General features: G+C 33.2%; 1 protein-coding gene across 1 annotated transcript in view; it reads left to right on the forward strand.

The window, feature by feature from the left end:
• The window catches only part of LOC150098484 (uncharacterized), a 314082-nt gene extending 297704 nt beyond the window's left edge, over positions 1-16378 (forward strand). Inside the window, exons 16-18 of the mRNA XM_090405238.1 lie at positions 3507-3664; positions 7627-7885; positions 15369-16378. Coding sequence (XP_090261364.1) covers positions 3507-3664; positions 7627-7885; positions 15369-15563 — 612 coding nt within the window. The 3' untranslated portion in view covers positions 15564-16378. The remainder of the gene's footprint in view (positions 1-3506; positions 3665-7626; positions 7886-15368) is intronic.
• The last annotated feature ends 3993 nt before the right edge of the window (positions 16379-20371 follow it).

The following is a 20371-nucleotide window of genomic DNA, read 5'->3' on the forward strand; positions in this document are numbered from 1 at the left end:
GTCTACGCAGGTTCGAATTCTGTTTTTCACCAATTTCTCTTTTCTGTCTTTTCACCAACTTAACCACCATTCCTGAGATGCTGATTGGCCTATAATGTGCTATTTCTGTCTTGGAGCCTCCTTTATGCACTGGGACTATTTTCCCCTTCTTCCATTCCATTTGCAGCTTCTTAGTACTGAGGCTTAAGTTAAACAGCTTGGTCAGAGGAGCTGATAATTCCCCTGCTTCCATTTCTCCAACTTCTATTCTCCTGTCAGTTAATGTCACATTTGGCATTGCAATGTCACCACCTAGATGGAACACCCATGCTCACTCAATAATTCAATTATTTCATTTGGTTCTGTTATCTCCCTACCATCAGCACTTTTTTTGAAGTCATTCCTCCTTTTACTTGCCACATAGTGAAAGAACTCTTTAGGCTTTCTTTTGACCTCATCAGCTAGTTTTCTCTCATAATTAACTTTAGCCTTCCTAACCATACTGGTCACCTTTATTGCCTGTGCCTTATCTGCTTATGGGAATACTGATCACCTTTTTTTTTTCTTTATAATCACTCCACAACCTTTTCTTTGTGTGCAACTCCTGCTTAATAAGCTATTTATCTAATTAATAAGCTGATTTATCCTTCTGACTCTAGGTATGTGTTAGATACTACTTTTTGACCACTTTCCATGCACCACTAACATCTCTCCCTCCAAACTTCTTATGCCATGGCTCTGTTGAAAGCTGACTCCTCAGCTTGTCATAATCACCTGTCTGGCAATCTCTCAGGTCAAGACTACATGATCACTTTCTCCAAGCAGAGGCAGCATAGGTAGATTGGTCAGTGTTAAGTTCTCTGATGCAATGATCAGCTCTAGCACTCTTGAACCTCTTGTCCCCGCCATTACACATTGCTTCAGGTAATTATCTCTCAGCAGCTGTAGTATAAATTCCATTTCTTTCCCTTCTTGTGACCATTCCTCCTCCCATCTATGTCCCCATAATTGAAATTCCCCATAATAATTATTTGACCTATACTCATGCTTATTTGCAAGTGCATGTCATCTACATTCTCCTTTATACCCCCTGGAGTATAACAGCAACCAATTACATACATAGTTTTGTGGCCTCTGTCTTACACTAGATAGCATCAAATGAACTGTCCTCTGAATCCCTGTCTCCATGATGTACTTCTACTCTTTTGGGCTTTAATTCCTCTGCTATCCTTAGCAAAACCCTCCCCTGTCCTATTCCTTCTGTCCTCTCTGAAGACACTATATCCCTTGCATTCTATTCCTATGACTGTATCATCCTCGGTCAACCATGTCTCACTAGTGCCTATAACTTTTGGCCAAGTTGTGCATTAGTTAAGATATTTAATCTCAAAAAAAAATATAAAAAAATCCAAGGGAGTTCTTTCAATATGTAACCAGCAAAAATAAGAATGATTATAGTATGGCATGGATTGGAGAAAATCGTATAAGGACAACTACTGCAGAGAATATAGTTAATCTCTTTAATCTCTATTATTTAATGCTCATTAAAGATATTTAATGAGCAGTTCATAAAGGTCTTTCATCCTTGTGAATGTGACATCATGGAGAGTTTGAGAACAGTGGATGATGAGAAGGAGAGACTTACTGTGAGCGAGGAAGAAGTATATAGGGAATTAAGAAAACTTGATATTAATAAGGCTGTGGGACTTCTTGATATATCACTGTGCATTTTGAAGGAATGTGCCAGGGAGTTGACATCTGCCTTGGCATATTTGTTTAATATGAGTCTCACATTGGGTAAGTTCCAAAGGAGTGGAAGGAGGGAAGACAAGATTGTACCATTTCATAAAGAAGGTGACAGAAGTCAAGAATCCAATTATAGGCCAATTTCTGTGTCAGATGTTGTGGTTAAAATTGGAAAGACTGGTTTAATCCTTTGTCATGTTTTAGTAATCTACTTACTTATTACAGTAAAGGTACAGCAGCATTGGATGCAGAAAATGGATACACAGTAGTATACTTAGACTTTGCAAAGGCTTTTAATAGATTACCACAGGACAAGTTGATAGTTAAACTAGACCAGATGGGATTGGATATTAGACAAGTGCATTGCATTGGAGATTAGCTATCTGATAGGCATCAGCAGGGTTGTGTATGGGGAGCAATATCCCAGAAGAGGAATGTCACTAGTGGTGTGCCTCAAGGGTCTGTTTTAGGACAATTGCTGTTTAGTCTGGATGTTAATATTAGGGAAGATTTAAAGGCATGGCATGATGAGCTGTGTGTATGACAAAAGGGACCTTCTAGATGAGTCTCTGACTCCATGGGGTTTATGGGATAATAATAATATTTTGTAGGAAAGTTCTGATGTATTGCAAGAATGGATGAGTGATTTTCAAGCATTGTGCAGTGTGAGACTCTGGTTCTGTTCTCACTTGACCCCCTTGAGATCTCAGGTATATGAACTTCATTTCTTTATCATATTTCAGAAGTCTTCACAATGTATAGCTTCTGCATTTCATGATATAACATCTGAGTGTTCTTTAAACCACTTTATACAATTCCGAGCCTTTCACGATCTCCAGTATTCCCTTTTAGAATATCCTAGAGTGTCTGTAAAATCTGCTGTTCCTCTAGTAAAGTAACAAAATTGAGGAAGTTGAATACTGTAGTGACAAACAAATAAAGGGACTTCAGGCTTCATTGGTCATTTACTTCAATCCTTTATTTTGAAAATAACTTCCCAGCTCATCTTTTCAGGGGACTTTAATGAGGTTGTATGCTTGCAGTAGTCTTTGGAGTACCTAGGTTCCATTATAGTAATATCAGATCTTTCCTATACTAACAGTCACATAAGAGCTATTCAAGATGAACTGCAGATGACAAACATGGCTTGCACACTGCATTGTATTTCATGCATGAGTTTGTCCTCAGCTCTTGAAATGTGTACAACCATAACTGTTTTCTGTGAGTCTTCTGAGATTTTTTTTTTACTTGTTTTGAGCAATTTTCATATTCATCCTAATTATGTTGCATCCTTAGGATGTTTACCATACAAGATACTGAAGCATGTCTCTAATCATAGAACAAATTGGAATAAAAGTATTCTAATGACAGACTTCTAAATATCTTTATGTATGTTTATAATGTTTATATTTTTATAAACATTATTTATTTAAAATTTTTCAATGAGGCAATTATGTATAATTTCATTTATTATTGTTTTATTAATAAATAGTCTTTTGATGAATAAACAATTGATTAGATCTTTATGAATAAAAAATCTTTTAGTACTTTTGTTACTTTGAGATTTTAAAATATTCTTGTAAAATTTGACTCTTTCTATTAGATTTAAACTCTTTTTCTCTCTACCAACTGTACAAATACTATAAAGTTGTCCAAAACCTTTCATGAGTGGGAAGAGGGAGGGGGGGTCACATAACAAAAAAGTGTACCTCACTGTAGTGAACACACCTTCTAGTTTCTTTTCAACTTTGTTCTAATACTGTTGTGCTTTCCCATCATAGATTCAAATATTTCGACCCTCAATGTTTGGAAATACACTAGAAGAAGTTCTAGCTTTACAAAAGAATCGTTACCCAAACCGGCGGTTGCCATGGATTCAAACTACTTTATCAGAAGCTGTTCTAAAGCTGAATGGAGCACAGACAGAAGGCATTTTCAGGTATATTATTTAAGTTTATTTATTATTAATATTAATCATACAAGCATTTGGAGAATTATAATTAACTCACATATAGGAAATACCTTCAAGCACAAGTTGGATTGCTCAGTGGGCAGAAAATATAACTTTTCAGGTATTACAAATTACTTGTCAATTATCTGTGATGAAAATTAAATACTGATTGTATACACAAGAAGCTTTTACATGAATATCTCACTTATTGGTCTTAAAGGAAATTGTCACAAATTGGCAGTTATTATCAAATGGACATATGCTACATTTAACTACAACACTCAGCTCACAACTGTTTAACATGTACTCAGGGCTGACTCAGGACATTTCTATACCCCTAAAGAGATTCCAGTTTATTACACCTGGAACAAATTTCAATTTTAAATTAAAGATGTCAAGAAATTAGTAAGCAAACAAAGTTAGCATGCATGTGAAGTAACTGGTATATAGAGGCTAATGACTTCACATCACTTGCTTTGGTATCCCATAATGCAACACATATCCTTATGGACATGTATAATGCTATGCATTATGGTAAGGGTCACTACCCAGACCATTTTTGACCTTTATTGAGGTCTCATCAGTGAGAGCCAGACACAGAAGTGATACCAAGGATGAAGTAATGCAGAAGTCATATTTCCATATACTAGTAGCTAAAAGGTATCACATCTTATTACTAAAATGCACTGGATTAGGGATATATGTTGAAAGTTTTTCTATTTGGTTATACTATAAATTAAAGATGCTAAGAAATCAAATTAGCCTTTATATACAAGTTTCTTCTAAGTGTATTAAAGGCGAATCCATTTTTAATTCTAAGTGAAATGCTTTTTTTTTTTTTCTGTTATGATAAACACTAATTATCTTGAAGTTTTATGTTTGCAAAACATACCTGGGCTGTAGTACAGTCATACCCCGACTTACGCGAATCCAGAGTTACGTGGTTTTTTATATGTACGTATTCCCGTCCCGCTTCACGCCTCACCACTAGTCGTATCTTTCAGGTGCCAGCCGCATTCGCCAGTGTCGCACATGCTGTGAACAAGCACTGACGCATTTTGCACAGTCTCCATTCATACACGATTTTTATAGTCTACAAACCTTGTGATTGTTTAATTTTATGCTCTTGATAAAAAGTTTATCACATAAAAAATAATAATGTCATCCAAAAGAAGCAAGTCCGATTCTTCTACTGCTAGCAAGAAAAGAAAAACATTGACTTTGGAAACAAAACTCAACATTATTAAGGATTTTGAAGGCGGAATGAAAATTTGTGAACTAGCAAAGAAGTTCGATCTACAGGAATCCACAGGTAAGAATAATCATAAAAGAAAGGTTTACAGATTTTGGAGGACATAGATTCTAACGAGGAACAAATTGTAGCCACAAGGCAAGGAATAAAAAAATCATTAGCTTGCTATGAAGAAATTTTGCGTGACCAGAAAAAGACATTATGCCATCAGACGAATCTATTAGATTTTATGAAACCATCGACATCGAAAGAACTTTCTTTTTTTTTTGTGTACGAAAAACTACAATTATGATTATATTTCTTAAAAAATATAGGTGTTTTTGTAAACCTTTTGTCCCAATCGTATGTTTGTATATATAAATGACATGCAAAATTATACCCCGAGTTATGCGAATTCGACTTGCGCGCTTTTTGTTGGTCCCACCTACCGCATAACTTCGGGGTTTTACTGTACTTTGCATTTCCAGCTGATGAGAAGTGAAGTAGCCCATTTCAAGAATCTGTGACATTCAGACATCAATAAAAGAGAGATAAAACAAACAGAAGTTTGCATTATAATATCTAGTATTTTACTTGAAATATTAATTTCTTAGTGAAATAACACTTTCAATGTGAATTCATTCTTTGCTAAGGACATGCACTACACTACAAATGACAACACCCTCTAATATCATGATGAGATCATAACATTATTAGTGCATTAATATTTTAAAACTGACTTTCACTAGAGTAAACTGTGTAATTCTTATAGCAATGCAAAAATCCAGAGCAAAGTAATTTGCTTTTATTTCCTTGGAAATCAATAATGGTAATCTTTTTGATTTGAGGGTGTTTCAATCATAAAGCATATAGTGATATTTCAATGGTGTCTAAAACTTCATACTCCTAATATACAAAATTATTTTCATGACTACCTTCTTTTTAGTCATTTATGCTTATTAACCTGTTTGAAGTGTAGCCTACCATTTTGATAAACAAAGGGAGCTCCATTTAAGTTAAATAAGTTTTGCTACATACTTCTTTATCTCTTATTTCAGAACAGCATGAAATAGTTTCAGAACTCTACGTTATTGAGAGTTAATTTGAATTATTTCTAAAGGCAACAGATCATTAAGCAATTATGTATTATATATATATTTATTTATTTTATTAGCAGATTTAATGGAGTCAACAGACTCCATTAAATCTGCTGATCAGACTCCCAAGAGGATGAGTCTCATTCATACAATAACATTCATCATCATCATCATCAAATTTGTGGTGTATGCCCTCAAGGGATATATAGGTGATATAAGAAAACTGCATGAATAATGATTTTGCATCATTACTGTGACACATTACAGTAACATAACATGTTATTGTATTTGCACATAATCACAAAAGATGCTGCAGCTTAAATCATAAGTAATGTATAAGAATAATTTTGATGCTAATTAAAATGGTCCTTTTAGCATTAAAACTTAATGCTTAAAGGACTACTAAATGGTATAATCCTGCAATCCTAATGAGCATCCTGTAGGTTCACTAAGAAAATTTTAATTTTGGGGATGACAGTCTCATTATAATAGCCTTCCAGATTTTTTGCATAGCCATATTTATTTAGGTTAAAGATATATTGTAGAACTGTGGCAGATTCCAAAAACACTCTCCAGTTTAAATCTGCATCTGTATAATAAAGAAGTTTTTTCTCCCACTGGATACAATGATCTGAGTCAATAACAACCTCAGCACCAATATTTATGATATCATTTTTTTGCAAAGAATCCTGCAGTTTTTTGAAACATCTGGTTAGAAATGAGGTTCATTTTCATTTCTGTGTAATGTTATGTTGAAAAGTGGAATTTGCTATGAGCAACAGAAAATTGCAATGCATTAATGGAGGCAGACCTGAATATGCACACTATAGTGCACTTCTTCAGATATGGGAATTACTGAGCCATTTTTTTCACTGATATAGTGACATTCAAACATCAAGAGGTCCATGCACGGTATGCTCAGTTTAAAGAAACATTCTCCAAAGAGGATGGGACTCAACTGCATATAGCAAATGCAGTTTTTGATGCCCTCTAATTGTGAATATTTTATTGAATATTTTGGTATGAGTGGTATTAACTGCTGTATTCCTTCAACATAATCCCACATGATTATGTTCTAGGTGGGTATTTGAAATACACTATGCACCAAAATAATCATCATGGTTGATAAACTGAGAGAAAATATTGCATGATATTAGAATCACTACTGACACTTAAGTAGAGTATTTGCCAATTTTAAATATTGACTATATTGACTAAAAATGGCAGTTGATGTTTTTATCGGATTCACAGTCCCACAAAAGATCGTAAACCTATAGCACATAAGGTACCTTGGCTGGGCTAAGGATTGGATAACTGGGAAACCCTGCTCTAAACATAGAGCATTTTCAGCTGTCAGTGAGCAGAGTGATGATATCACATTGAGTGATACCACCACTCTGAAGACATTCACAAATTATCTGCACTGATAGTGATATTCAAACCCATAGTCTGGGGTTGGAAAGCAGATATGCTACACCTTGCCAATTAGCCTCTGCAAGATAGATTATTCTCCTAAATTTGCTGTGCTCAAGAATTCCAAAACCATTTCTATATATATAGTAATTGTTATTTTGTATCATAAAACACCTTTATAATCAACTTCTTTCTTTTTTATTTAATAGGGTTCCTGGTGATATAGATGAAGTGAATGCCATGAAACTGAGGATAGATCAGTGGGAGGTTGCAGAATGTAGCGATCCTCATGTTCCTGCTTCATTGCTCAAACTGTGGTATAGAGAATTATATGAGCCTCTTATTTCTAGCAAGTTTTATGATGATTGTATTCAATATTGCAATGATGCAGAAGCTGCAGTTAGTATTGTGGAAAAGTTACCTGAAATTAACAGATTAGTATTATCGTATCTCATCCGGTTTCTTCAGGTATGTTATTTATTTAGATAATTTTTCTTACTTTGCTGAATCATAATCACACAGACATATGCTCTCTTTCTCTCTCTCTGGCTAAAAAGATATTAGTAAAAAAAAATGTTTACAGTTTAGCTTCAAATGAGCATGTTCATTTGCAACTAAACTGTTTTCTCTTAAATTAAATGTGTTTTAATTATTTATTCATGTAGAAAGACATTGTCATTCATTTTTAGATTTTCAGTATTAAAAATAAATTAGAAAGTGAACTAAAGTCTATTAAAATTAAATCTTACTGATATTTCACTAGCTTCAAACTTGTTTATCTAGAGAACTGCTCTCATAACTTCCTTCCTTCCTGATTTACACTTATGTGTAGATCCACACTTCACTGTGCAAGTATTTGAAATCAATCTGATGGAATAGGTCGGTTAATCCTTATTCCCAAAGCATCCTCTGTATATTACATTTTCTTCCTGCCAGTTTGCCTGTTTTGAGGAAGAAAAAAAACCCTCCACCTCCATATGAGACTGGCTAACTTATCATTTGATTGAAAACACCCAATAAAGGTTCCTCATGCCATAGACAGAATTTAAACCTGGGTCATTCCAACCAAAGTGTTCATCTAAACCAAATATGCTCAAAATCTGTTTTATGTTTGTGAATGGGAGCAACCCTCCCAATAGTCAAAGATCAATTATGCTGGTGAGGTGGGCACACGTAGACACAAGTTTAAAAAGCGGAAGCTTGTGTTGTTTCACAAATTCATCAAATGCCGAAAAAATGTCTTCTCCCCTAGTCCTTACCAATAATGGTATAATTTTTGTATACTGGTGGGGTGGACACATGAACCATATATGGGTCGTTCACTTTTTTTTTAATAGAAAAACCATAGTGTATGCTATGAACAGGGGTGTTCAACCTGTCGATCGCAGAGCGATTTTTGGTTGATCTCTTGTGTATTCCTCCTTACTTGCAAATTTAATTAAAGCTGAAAACATAATATTTTATTTATTTTTCGTTAAAATTGTCAAATCAGTAATTTTCTTATATAAGTCCAGGTAAATTAATTCATTTGGATCAGTGGAAGTCAAACAGCAAGAATACGATTATAAGCAAAGTGTAAAAACTCGATTGTAGCTTAAATATTAAATATTCCAAAGCACATTACATCGATTTTTTACTTAGGTTAAGTCCCATGTAAATATTGTAAAAAAATAAACTTTGTTTGTCTCGGTATAGTTTGTATTAGATGTTTTTGTAAATAACTCTTTTGAAGCTAACTGTATATACTGCTTTAATAAGAATATGTTAGAGTGTTAAAAACAAAGGCAATGTTTTTGTCACTGAAGCTGTACATGCCGGCATTAGAAAGATTGTTATTGAAACTTGTATGCATGAGAAAGGCTTGCAGACTCTAAGTGTAAACATCTCCGAAGTCAGTCAGAAAGAGTTCAAACAACTTTCTGATGGCTGGCAACTTACAATCAAAAGAAAGCGGAGGAGAACAAATGGCATGCCGAACTTGAAACTTCAGATGAAAGACTCATACCGATTCTTTGGGGATTGCCAAACTTCATGCGTGGTCTCAGAGGAGGCCTAATAAAAATGGACTGAAGCAAGCAGAAGGGGTCCCGGTTCCAGAATTGATGTCAGAGAGGAGGCCGCCTGGTCCAGAGTCGCCGTCAGAGAGACTGCCCGGATCCATGTTGCTTCCAGAAAGGAGCTTCTCGGTTCGAGACGTTGCTAGAAAGAGACTACTTCTAGGCTGCAGACAAGGTTTCAAATTGCCGAAAGAAAGAGGTCCAATTGCCGGAGAAAAGTTTCCGGACTAGGTTAATGTCAGACATTCACCAGTGTGTTGTGTTTTCATTACAATTTGATGAATCAAACGACTTCACTGATATTGCTCAGTTAATGGTATTTATTCGCATGGTATTTCAAGATTATTCAAGTAAAGAAGAACTTTTGAAAATTATACCATTATTTGGAAGGACTAGAGGAGAAGACATTTTTTCAGCATTTGATGAATTTGTGAAACAACACAAACTTCCACTTTTTAAACTTGTGTCTATTACTATTGATGGTGCTCCTTTCATTATGTAAAAACGATGACAAATATCCAGATTTTTTAACGTACCACTGTATTATTCACCAACAAGTACTGTGTAGTAAAAGATTAAACACAAAAGATTCTTTCTTTTAAGGTTACACGGTGATCAGCATTCATATTAATTAAATTAGGGAAACAAAACACACGTGTTAAAAAGATTATTTTACTGATTACTAATAAAATAATAACTTTACGTTTCGACCCCTGTATTGAGGTCATCTTCAGAAGGATACATTCAGAAGTATAAGAACAAGCTACATGCTGTTGCACACTACACAAGTAAATTACATCTACGTTGTTAACTATTTTTTTCTTAGCCTGCCCTCTAGTGGAAAAAAAAATAAATAAATAAAATAAAAAAAAAAACTACAATAAACTCTGCTAAAGTCCTCATGTACTAGGATTCTTCTGGAATTATACAGTTATATTACGATTATCTTCTGGATTTGTACAGGTGGCTATTGAATGTTCAAGGAGAGAGAAAAAAAAAAAAAAAAAAACTTCACTGGGTCTTGTATTGAAATTTTTCTTTGTGGTTGCTATGAAGGTTGCAGATGGGTTCTCCACATTCTTGGAATTGTTAGACCATCATTTTTATTCAGATTTGGATCATGTTTGAGCATTTCACATGCTTCCTTGAATTTCCGCTCAAACCAGGTTTTGGTGCGGTGTAGGGACTTGGTATCTTTCCAGTCAATTCTGTGGTATGTTTGGAGTGCATGGTCAGAAAGGCCAGTTTTTCCAAAATGGAGGTATTTTATGTGACGTTTGTGTTCATCCTTTCTGATTGGGATGGTTCGTCCTGTTTCCCCTATGTACGGTATGTTACAAGTGCAATCTATTTTGTAAACCCCTGGGTGGGCTATGTGTGGCAGGGGATCCTTGGAAGAATTGAGTAGGTGCCTTAATTTTGTCGGGGTTTGAAGGTGGTTTTGATGTTGTATTTGTGTAGTGTTCTGTCTATTTTTTCTGAAGTGCCTCTAACATATGGTATGCCTCTAACATTTTTTTTTTTCCCCCCTGATAACTAATATTTAAGGAATTGACAGCGTATATTGGAAATATAGATTAAATAAACTTTAATATACACTTTCTGATATTTCGGCGAACGTCGCGTTGCAATCTTCTTGGGAACTTACTAAAAAGACACGTGCACACAAGTACTAATAACAGCAAATGAGACTGAAGCTAGGAAGCTAGCATTTTCCTAAAGTCCTGATGGTGCCCCCTGGCGGGCTATATTGGTAGTTCTTGGCCTTTGGGCTGAAGTTCTTCTAATAAAAGTTTCCCAAATTTGGGACAGTTTCATGCATCCAAATTTGTTGAGGTTTGGCATGTTCCTAAGGGCCGAGGCTGATTCCATGAATAGTCTTTCATATTTGAACTTGCTGCGGTGTATTACTGTGGCTTTCTTCCATCTTATTCTGTGGCGAGTATCCAGAGCGTGGTCTGCAAGCCCAGAGTGGCTGTACTGGTGAAATCAGATGTAATCCTTGTGTTCTGAGATTCTGATATTTGCTGTCCTGCCTGTTTGGCCAAAGTAGGACAGTTTACAGCTGCAAGGGACCTGGTATACACCAGGTAGGTCTAGGGGAAGTGGTTGGTCTTTGGTGGAGCGGATAAGGGATGCCAGTTTTCTGTGTGGTTTGTAACAAGTGGTCAAGTCATGTTTTTTTAAGATTTTATTGATTTTTTCCGAGGTGCCTCTGATGTAGGGAATAGTGATGGATTTAGAGTAATCTTTTTTGTGAAGGGGAGGGGGTGGTGGGTTGTGGATAACTGGGTTAAGTATTTTTTGGAGGGGGTAGCCGTTGGCTGAGAAAGTGTTACGGATGTGATTTAGTTCAGTGGATAGGGCTTGATCATTAGAACAGATTATTTTTGCCCTGTTGAATAATGTTTTAATAACTCCATATTGTTGTGAGGGGGGGGGGTGGGATTGTTGGTGAATGTATCTGCCTGTATGGGTGGGTTTTCTATAAACTGAGAAAACCAAGGTTCCATCAGGTTGGCGGGTGACTAGTGTGTCTAGGAAGGGGAGGTTATTGTTTTCCTCTTTTTCCAGGGTGAATTTGATTCTAGGGTGTTGGTTGTTCAAGTGTGTTAGGAAGGAGAGGAGTGAATCCGGGCCATGTGGCCAAATAGCAAAAACATCATCAACGTAGCGAAGCCATATGGTAGGTTTTTGTGGGGCTGAGTTTAAGGCTTTCTCTTCAAACATCTCCATGAAGAAGTTGGCCAAGGGTGGGGAAAGTGGTGAACCCATGGCTGTCCCCTCTATCTGTTTGTAGAATTTTTCCTGCCAAACGAAATAGCCTGAGTTCATTGTAAACTGAAATAGGGCTGAGATATCGGGAGGAAATTTAGCTTGGATTAGCTCTAAGGTTTCTTTGAGGGGGACATTCGTGAATAGGGAGGAGACATCAAAACTGACCATTATGTCATTATGTTGGAGTTTTTTTTTCCCCCCCTTGAACATTCAATAGCAACCTGTACAAATCCAGAAGATAATCGTAATATAACTGTATAATTCCAGAAGAATCCTAGTACATGAGGACTTTAGCAGAGTTTATTGTAGTTTTTTTTATTTATTTATTTTATTTATTTTTTTTTCCACTAGAGGGCAGGCTAAGAAAAAAAGATTAGTTAACAACAGCATGTAGCTTGTTCTTATACTTCTGAATGTATCCTCTGAAGATGACCTCAATACAGGGGTCGAAACATAAAGTTATTATTTTATTATTAATCAGTAAAATAATCTTTTTAACACGTGTGTTTTGTTTCCCTAATTTAATTAACATGAATGTAAACACAAAAGATGTTTTGAATATTACATTTAAAATTGTAAATTCTGTTCGAGGAAAGGCCCTGCAATGGTGGTTATTTAAATTACAGGCAGATAATGATAGGGAACTTGTTGTACAGTAATGTTCGCTGGCTCAGCAGAAATCAATTTTTAGAAAGATTCTTATATTAACGATATAAAAAATTTTCTTGATGAAAAAGGAGATATTTATCCACAATTGAGTGATAAAAATGGTTGTTACACGTATCATTTTTAGTAGATTTCTGTACGAAATTAAGCAATTTAAATTTAGAGTTACAAGGTAGAGATAAAAATTTAATTGACATGTTAAGTTCAATAAAAATTTTCCAACAATACTTACTTTTATTAAAGAAAAATATAAATGACCACGAATTTAGACATCTCCCATATTTATTAAAAGTTTTTGAACAAATGCTTTGCTATGATTTAAAAGAATTTATTCGTGAAATAGAATTATTTGAGGAAGAAATAAATTCAAGATTTAAAGATTTTAATAAAACTGAAATGATTGTATCTTTTATCAGTAATCTATTTCAAGAAAACTTGAACATCAATACTTACTTTTATTAAAGAAAAATAATTTTCTTTAAAAAGAAATCTCAAATAAAATTAGTGGACTGTTTGTTATAAACCAAGCTTGAAGTAGAACTTGAGATAATAAACATTCAGAATAGTTTACATTTAAAATCAATAAATAATGAAATCATTTGGAAGTATGCACATGAAAAATTCCCAATATTAACTGATGTTGCGTGAAAAATTCTGTTGTGTTTTGGATCAACATACTTGTCAGAATCCGCTTTTTCAAATACGACTGTCATAAAAATTAATTAAAAAACCAAATTACAAATGATCATTTGGATGATTGTCTGCGATTGGCCACTTCTTCATATCAACTTGACTATGAAAATATTGCGAGGTCCAAACATTGCCAAATTTCACATTCATTTTTTCTTTTTTTTTTAATCACCAGCATTTCCTGTAACTTGTGAGTTTGTAATCAATCTGTTGTTTTTTCTAACTTTGGTTTTCCAAAATAGAGAAATAAATATTTTATTCCAATATATTCATTTGTTTTTGTTGTATTAAAATAATTAAAAGTGATAAATAAATTTTTAAATACACAAATAAAGTTTTTAATTGTGTATTTTTTTTAGTTGTTTATTTGTGCGTAATCAGATATCAGGTTGGGGGAACGTGATCTATATAAGAGAGTAGATCGGCGAATAACTTTTTATAGAAAAGTAGCTCGCGTAGTAAAAAGGGTTGAACACCACTGCTATAGAGCATCTACTCTCACTATAGCAAACACCATTATAACAAACTTATTATAATATTCTACTGAATAGTCTCAACCTAATTAATTAAAATTATCTAATAACACATATTTTGCTTTGAGTATCTCAAAGCATCATATTTGAAGACTTATTGAATAAAAGTCATTTTTTTTAATGTTACATTTCATAATATTGTCAGTTTTGATCTAGTATATACATGTAGCTATGATTAATTTGATTTTAAAACATTCAAACCAAAATACCTGTTGCTAATTGTTGAAAGTTTTTCCACTTGGTTATGCTATAAATTAAAGATACCAAGAAACTATATTCTTGGTAAGTAACTGAAGTACTTTCAGGACTGGGGCAATTCGTATATAGAAACTAATCACTTCACATCACTTGCCTTGGTATCCCATAATACAAAGCATATATCCTTACGGACATGTATGCTATGCATTATACATATCTGTAAGTGGAAAAACTTCCAACAACTATCTCTAATCCAGAGTATTTTAATAATAAGGTGTGACACCTTTTGGCTACTCGTATATATGAAAATATATATGAAAATATGATTTCTGCATTACTTCAAACTTAGTATCACCTCTGGATCTGGCTCCCACTGATGAGACCTCAATAAAGGTCAAAACTAATCTGGGTAGTGACCCTTCCCATAATGCATAGCATTATAAATGTCCATAAGAATATGTGCTTTGCATTATGGGATACTAAGGCAAGTGATGTGAATCATTAGCTTCTATATACGAGTTGCTCCAGTCCTGAAAATACTCCATATGCAAACTTTTTTTGCTTACACTTTGATAAAGGATTAAACCAAGCATATAATTTCTTCGTATCTTTAATTTATAGCATAACTAAGTTGAAAAACTTCCAACAATTAGCAACAGGTATTTTGCTTTGAATATTTTAAAGCGTTTGTAAGTGCAAATCAGATTAATCATTACTGCATGTATATTAGATCAAAACTATGACACAATTATAAAATGTAACATTAAAAAAAAAAATTACTTTTTTTAAAATAAGCTTTCAAATATGATGCTTTGATGATGACTCAAGCAAAATATATGTTATTAGATAACTTGAGTTAATTAAATGTTCATTTCTGTTGCTGTGGTTTTTTTTTTTTGTTTTTTTTTTTTTGCTCTTAAATTAATAGGCATATATACCTTATTATATTCATATGTTCTGGTAAATATATATTTTATTATTTAAACTGAATAGATCTTAATGAAGTGTATTTTATTTATTTATTTCTAGGTGTTTGCAGCAGAAGAAAATGCCTCTGTAACAAAAATGGATGCCAACAATTTGGCAATGGTAATGGCACCAAACTGCTTACGATGCATGTCTGATGATCCCCGTATCATTTTTGAAAATACAAGAAAAGAAATGGCCTTCATTCGTATGCTCATTCAAAATCTAGATACTACATATATGGAAGGAGTAATGTGAATGACATAAAAATGTAAAATTTCAAGTGAAAGTTCAGTATACGTACTGAAGTATTAGTAACAATACAAAATGATATTGTGTATAAAACATGAAGATGGTAATCTGCAGTTACAGATTTTAAGAACACTGTTCAGTCTTGGATTTTGTTTTGTCTTGTATTATATATCGATGTGCTTTAGTTCTCCAGTGTATAATTTTGTAGCATGTAATGTTTTAAGTGCTCAAAACATTCATATTCAAAAATGTTTTGATATTGCCACTTGACTATTCTTCTCTATTAAAGCCCACATGGAAATAAAGACCAGTTTTCATTCTAGTTGAAAAGATGTAATAGATCTAGCTGACAGTTAACTTGCAAGTTGGTGAAGTTCTCTTACCTGGAAGTTTGTATTCAGTTTCATTAATCAATGAATACTTCGTTATCTTATGAAGAGTTTCTATAATCCATTTTTATGCTTCTTTTTTTAAGTGCTTCAATTTACTTTATATTTTTGTATTATATGATTTATAAATTGTATATAAGGAAGCAATTTCTTTAGTTCTATATTCTTTCCAAAAAATACCTCAAATAGTATTTTAAATGGAAACAAAAGTAATTACTTGTTGTAAATTTCTCATTCTATATATTTTTTCTTAGAAAAATATGAAGTTTAAACCTTTTCTAATTCACACTGTCATGTTTTATTTCTTCACTTACATTAGATAAGTTTAAATACACACAGAATAGGGAGGGGTGAATTTTGACAACCTGTGTGCATTAGAATTTATGTATTTTATGTATACTATTTACTAGGAATAATCAGTGATGGTTTATTTTGTAGATAGATTACATTATATCTACTTGGTTACAAATCTAGGAATTATCTATGATCTACAAATTATTTATGAGATCATGGCCAAGTAATGGAAACAAATTTCTCATTACCATCATCAAATTCCTGATGCATTACATTATTCAACAGGAGATTTTCGACCAATAAGTATAACTAGGAAAAACTGGGTATTTTTTAATGAATAACTACATCACTATAATAAATAATACAATAAATGGTAAATAATGTAAATAACTACAGAAAAAATACTAAGTTGACATTAACTTCCTATTGACAATTTTCCTCCAAATTAGTCTGTTAGTTATCAGGCCTCAAATATTGTTAGATGTTATATATCAGTCTTCTAAGGTATTTTGAACTGCATCAACTGACCCCAACTCTCAGATGGTTTAAACACACTTGTATATAATTAGATTAATGTCTTGAATGATTTCTCTCTTATTTCATGTAAATTTATTCAACTGACTATCCATAACACCAGCTTTTCTTATTTTGTTTTGTTTCAACATGTAATCTTCCATTTTCACTAAAAATGTCACCTGAATGGCTGAAATATTTTATAGATTATTTATTCAGGATGCAGTCAATATTATCATTATTATTATACACTCCATGGAGTTGGCAGAGGGAGGGTCTTTCAAATGACAACATATTTATCATACTGAATCTTAAAATCCTTAACACTCCCTGCATTAACATATTGCAGTAATGCATTCCATTCGCTGCCAATTCTCCATGTAAAAAATCTACTCCTCACACCCTTCTTCACCATACTCTTACATGACTTCCAGGTATGGTTCCTGGTTCTTCCCCTCTTGCCTTCTGCTCTTTTTTGTTCCATGAAAATTCATCGATAAAACAGTTAATCGAAAGACATTTCATTGAAAAAACAATTTAACTAAAATTTCATTAAATTAATCCAGCCAAAGCGGGTTGCTAATATCATTTCAAAACTTTTTTCGAAAATGTTATGATAAAAGTGATCCATTTAGAACAAAAACTGAACCGTGCAGACAGCTTCTTATACTGACAACTTCTACTAATTCCGCTAAGTCAGAGAGTTATTGTAATACATGATTTGGACACGTTATTTCTTTGTTGTCCTGAATATAGCTGAACTGAAAACTGGAACGATTCAACATTTTCTTGTAAATGTTTCAAATAGCAAATCTGGAAGCAAGAAAGGCAATGGTGCCAGTGTATTTTATCTGTAAATTGCATGTATTCTCCTGGCAATTTGTCTGGTTTGTAGAGTAAGATGAGTAAAATTCATCCCATAATAATTGCTGTATTGAAGTCACATATTACTACTAGTAACAATAATAATATAATAATAATGGAGCCTGAATAGGCTGGACTTTTCCTCCCGGAAACAGGCAAATCAGTTCCATGAACAGACATGAAACAGTTATCGGACAAGAAACACAATAAGAAACCATATTGTTCTATAATTATTCCCTATTAAAGTAGCATTGCTATCTCACTCTGCACAGTTCAGTTTTTGTTATAAATGGATAACTTTTATCATAACATTTTCGAAAAGTTAAAATTTTCGGTGAATTGTTTTTTCTATGAATTGCATTTTCAATGAATTGTCTTTCAATTAATTGTTTTTTCGGTGAACTCTCCGGATACCCTCTTTTTATAATCCTCTGTGGATTAATCCAATAAAATCTCCTTAATAACTTAAACATCTCTATCACATCACTTCTTTTTCCTCCTATCCACCAAACTCTGCAATCCACATTCTTTCAACCTCTCTCCATAGCCAGCATTTGAGAGCCCTGATATTGCTTTAGTCACTTGTCTCTGAACCCTCTCTAATGTTTCCAAATCATATTGAAAACCAGGTGACCAAATCTGAGCACAACAATCCAAATATATATAGTCTGACCAGTACTTTATATAATGGCACTACAATGTGCAGTCTTTGCAACATGCCCTCTAAACTTCAATCTACTGTTGACCATTACTCCCAAATCTTGAATCTCATTCACTTCCTGCAGTACAGTACCATCAAAACACATCAGTGTGTTATTTACAAGCATCATCTTTACAGAAAAGTGTGCAAATGTTTAGGTTTTTTTTTTTGTAAATATCATTAATCTAATAAGAGCTAAAAGTATTTCATAATACAGTAGATCTTTAATTAACCATAGTTTTAAAAATGTATTTTTATAAAGGTTTCAGATTATTCATTAATAATAAAAAATGAACCACTTTAAAAAAATTGTGGCAAAAAAAATTTAATGCAGGGTAAGGCTCATACATGTATTAAAAAATTAGGCAAATTTCGACATGTTTCACTATCAGCTGACAGCATTGTTGGGAAAAGCAGTAGAGAAGTATAGTGAGATCTGAACACTTTAGCAACTGATTTTTTTTTGTGTGTGTGTTTGTTTTATTTTTCTTGTCCCAAAGCATTTTATTCATTTCTGTAATTAATCCTCCTAGTTATCATCACATCTAATTAAATTCAACAAGTCTTAATTGTATATTGCAAAAAACTTCTGGAATATTTTTTTCAGTAATAAATCAAAAGTGATTTATTGTTGAAAAAAAATGTATAGATAGCAAAGTTGTAAACAAAAAGAGAGAAAGAGATTTTAAGAAATTAATGATTTGAAAGGAAGAGAACACTTGTTTGCATTAAAAAAAAAATATATATATATATATATATAAGTTTGTGTGTAGTTTTAGAAAATGTAGAATCTCTGCTTCAATAATAGAAAACAAGAAATGAGTACACCATTCTGAAAATTAGATCATTCAAAATGCATATAATAACTCACTATTATGGGGGGGGTGAGTGACAAAGAATAAAACAAATGTTTGCATTTTGCTTACTTTCTTTTTTAAAATAAATAATGGATATTATATTATTATAAAGTTTAACATAATCGGTTTTCTTCTTTAGCCTCTTCTCTTTCACTGCTGGATATAGGCCTTCCCCTTAACTTTCCAGTTCTGTCTGTCTTTAGCCAATGTCCAGCATCTCATGTCAAACCTTTGTAGATCATCCCTTAATATTGTTCTTTGGTGATATTTTCTTCTGTTGGTATTCACTCAATGCTTAGTTTTGTTTTTACCTTTTATCTCTGGCAATCTACTAATATGACCAGTCCATCTCCATTTAGATGCATTTTGCAATATTTTAGAGTACTTCTGTTCCAGTCACCTCTCTCTCTCTTTAATTCTAGTACTTATTTTAGAGTTTTCCCATGAGACATTCTTAAAGATTTTTTTCTAATATAGCATAAAATAATTTGGGTGATGTAGGATCTCCTTGCCTTACTCCTCTCACAATATCAGATTCCTTTCCTTGATATTTATCCCCTTTTGTTTTTGTAGCATTCTTCTCTCCATAGCTCTTTGGGCCACATACAACCTGTCCTCCTTTTTTTTAGTCATTGCCCATGTTCCACTTCCATAGTTAAACACTGAAATAATGCCCATATTAAACACCTCTCTTTTTAAGAATACAGGCAAATCTTCTAACAGATAATCTTTATATACAGCTAAAATGTTTTGTTTTGTTTCCTTATGTGATTCTTGATTTTCCTTAAAACTAATTGACCAAGATAAATATACATAGTCCTCCACAATTTCAATAGGATTGCTAATTTTAGTTCAGTTTGATGTGAATTTGTCATCAGTTTTGTTTTACTTATTTTAGTTGTTAAACCATTTCTCCTGCTTTCTCTGTCAAGGTTTTAGCATTTTCTGAATTTCTACTTTATTTTTCTAAAAGAATAATGTCATCAGCAAAATGTAAGCAATTCATATTTTTCCACTGATGTTAATTCCAGAGTTTTCCCATAAGACATTCTTAAAGATTTTTTCTAATGTAGCAGAAAATAATTTGGATGATATAGGATCTCCTTGCCTTACTCCTCTCCCAATATCAGCTTCCTTTCCTTGATATTCTAATTTTAGATTAGCGGTTGAGTTTTAATATACATTTTTAATAATCTG

This window comes from Typopeltis vanoorti, chromosome 15 (assembly GCF_054136105.1).
Source record: "Typopeltis vanoorti isolate ZY-2024b chromosome 15, IOZ_Tvanoo_1.0, whole genome shotgun sequence".
Lineage (NCBI taxonomy): Eukaryota > Metazoa > Arthropoda > Arachnida > Uropygi > Thelyphonidae > Typopeltis > Typopeltis vanoorti.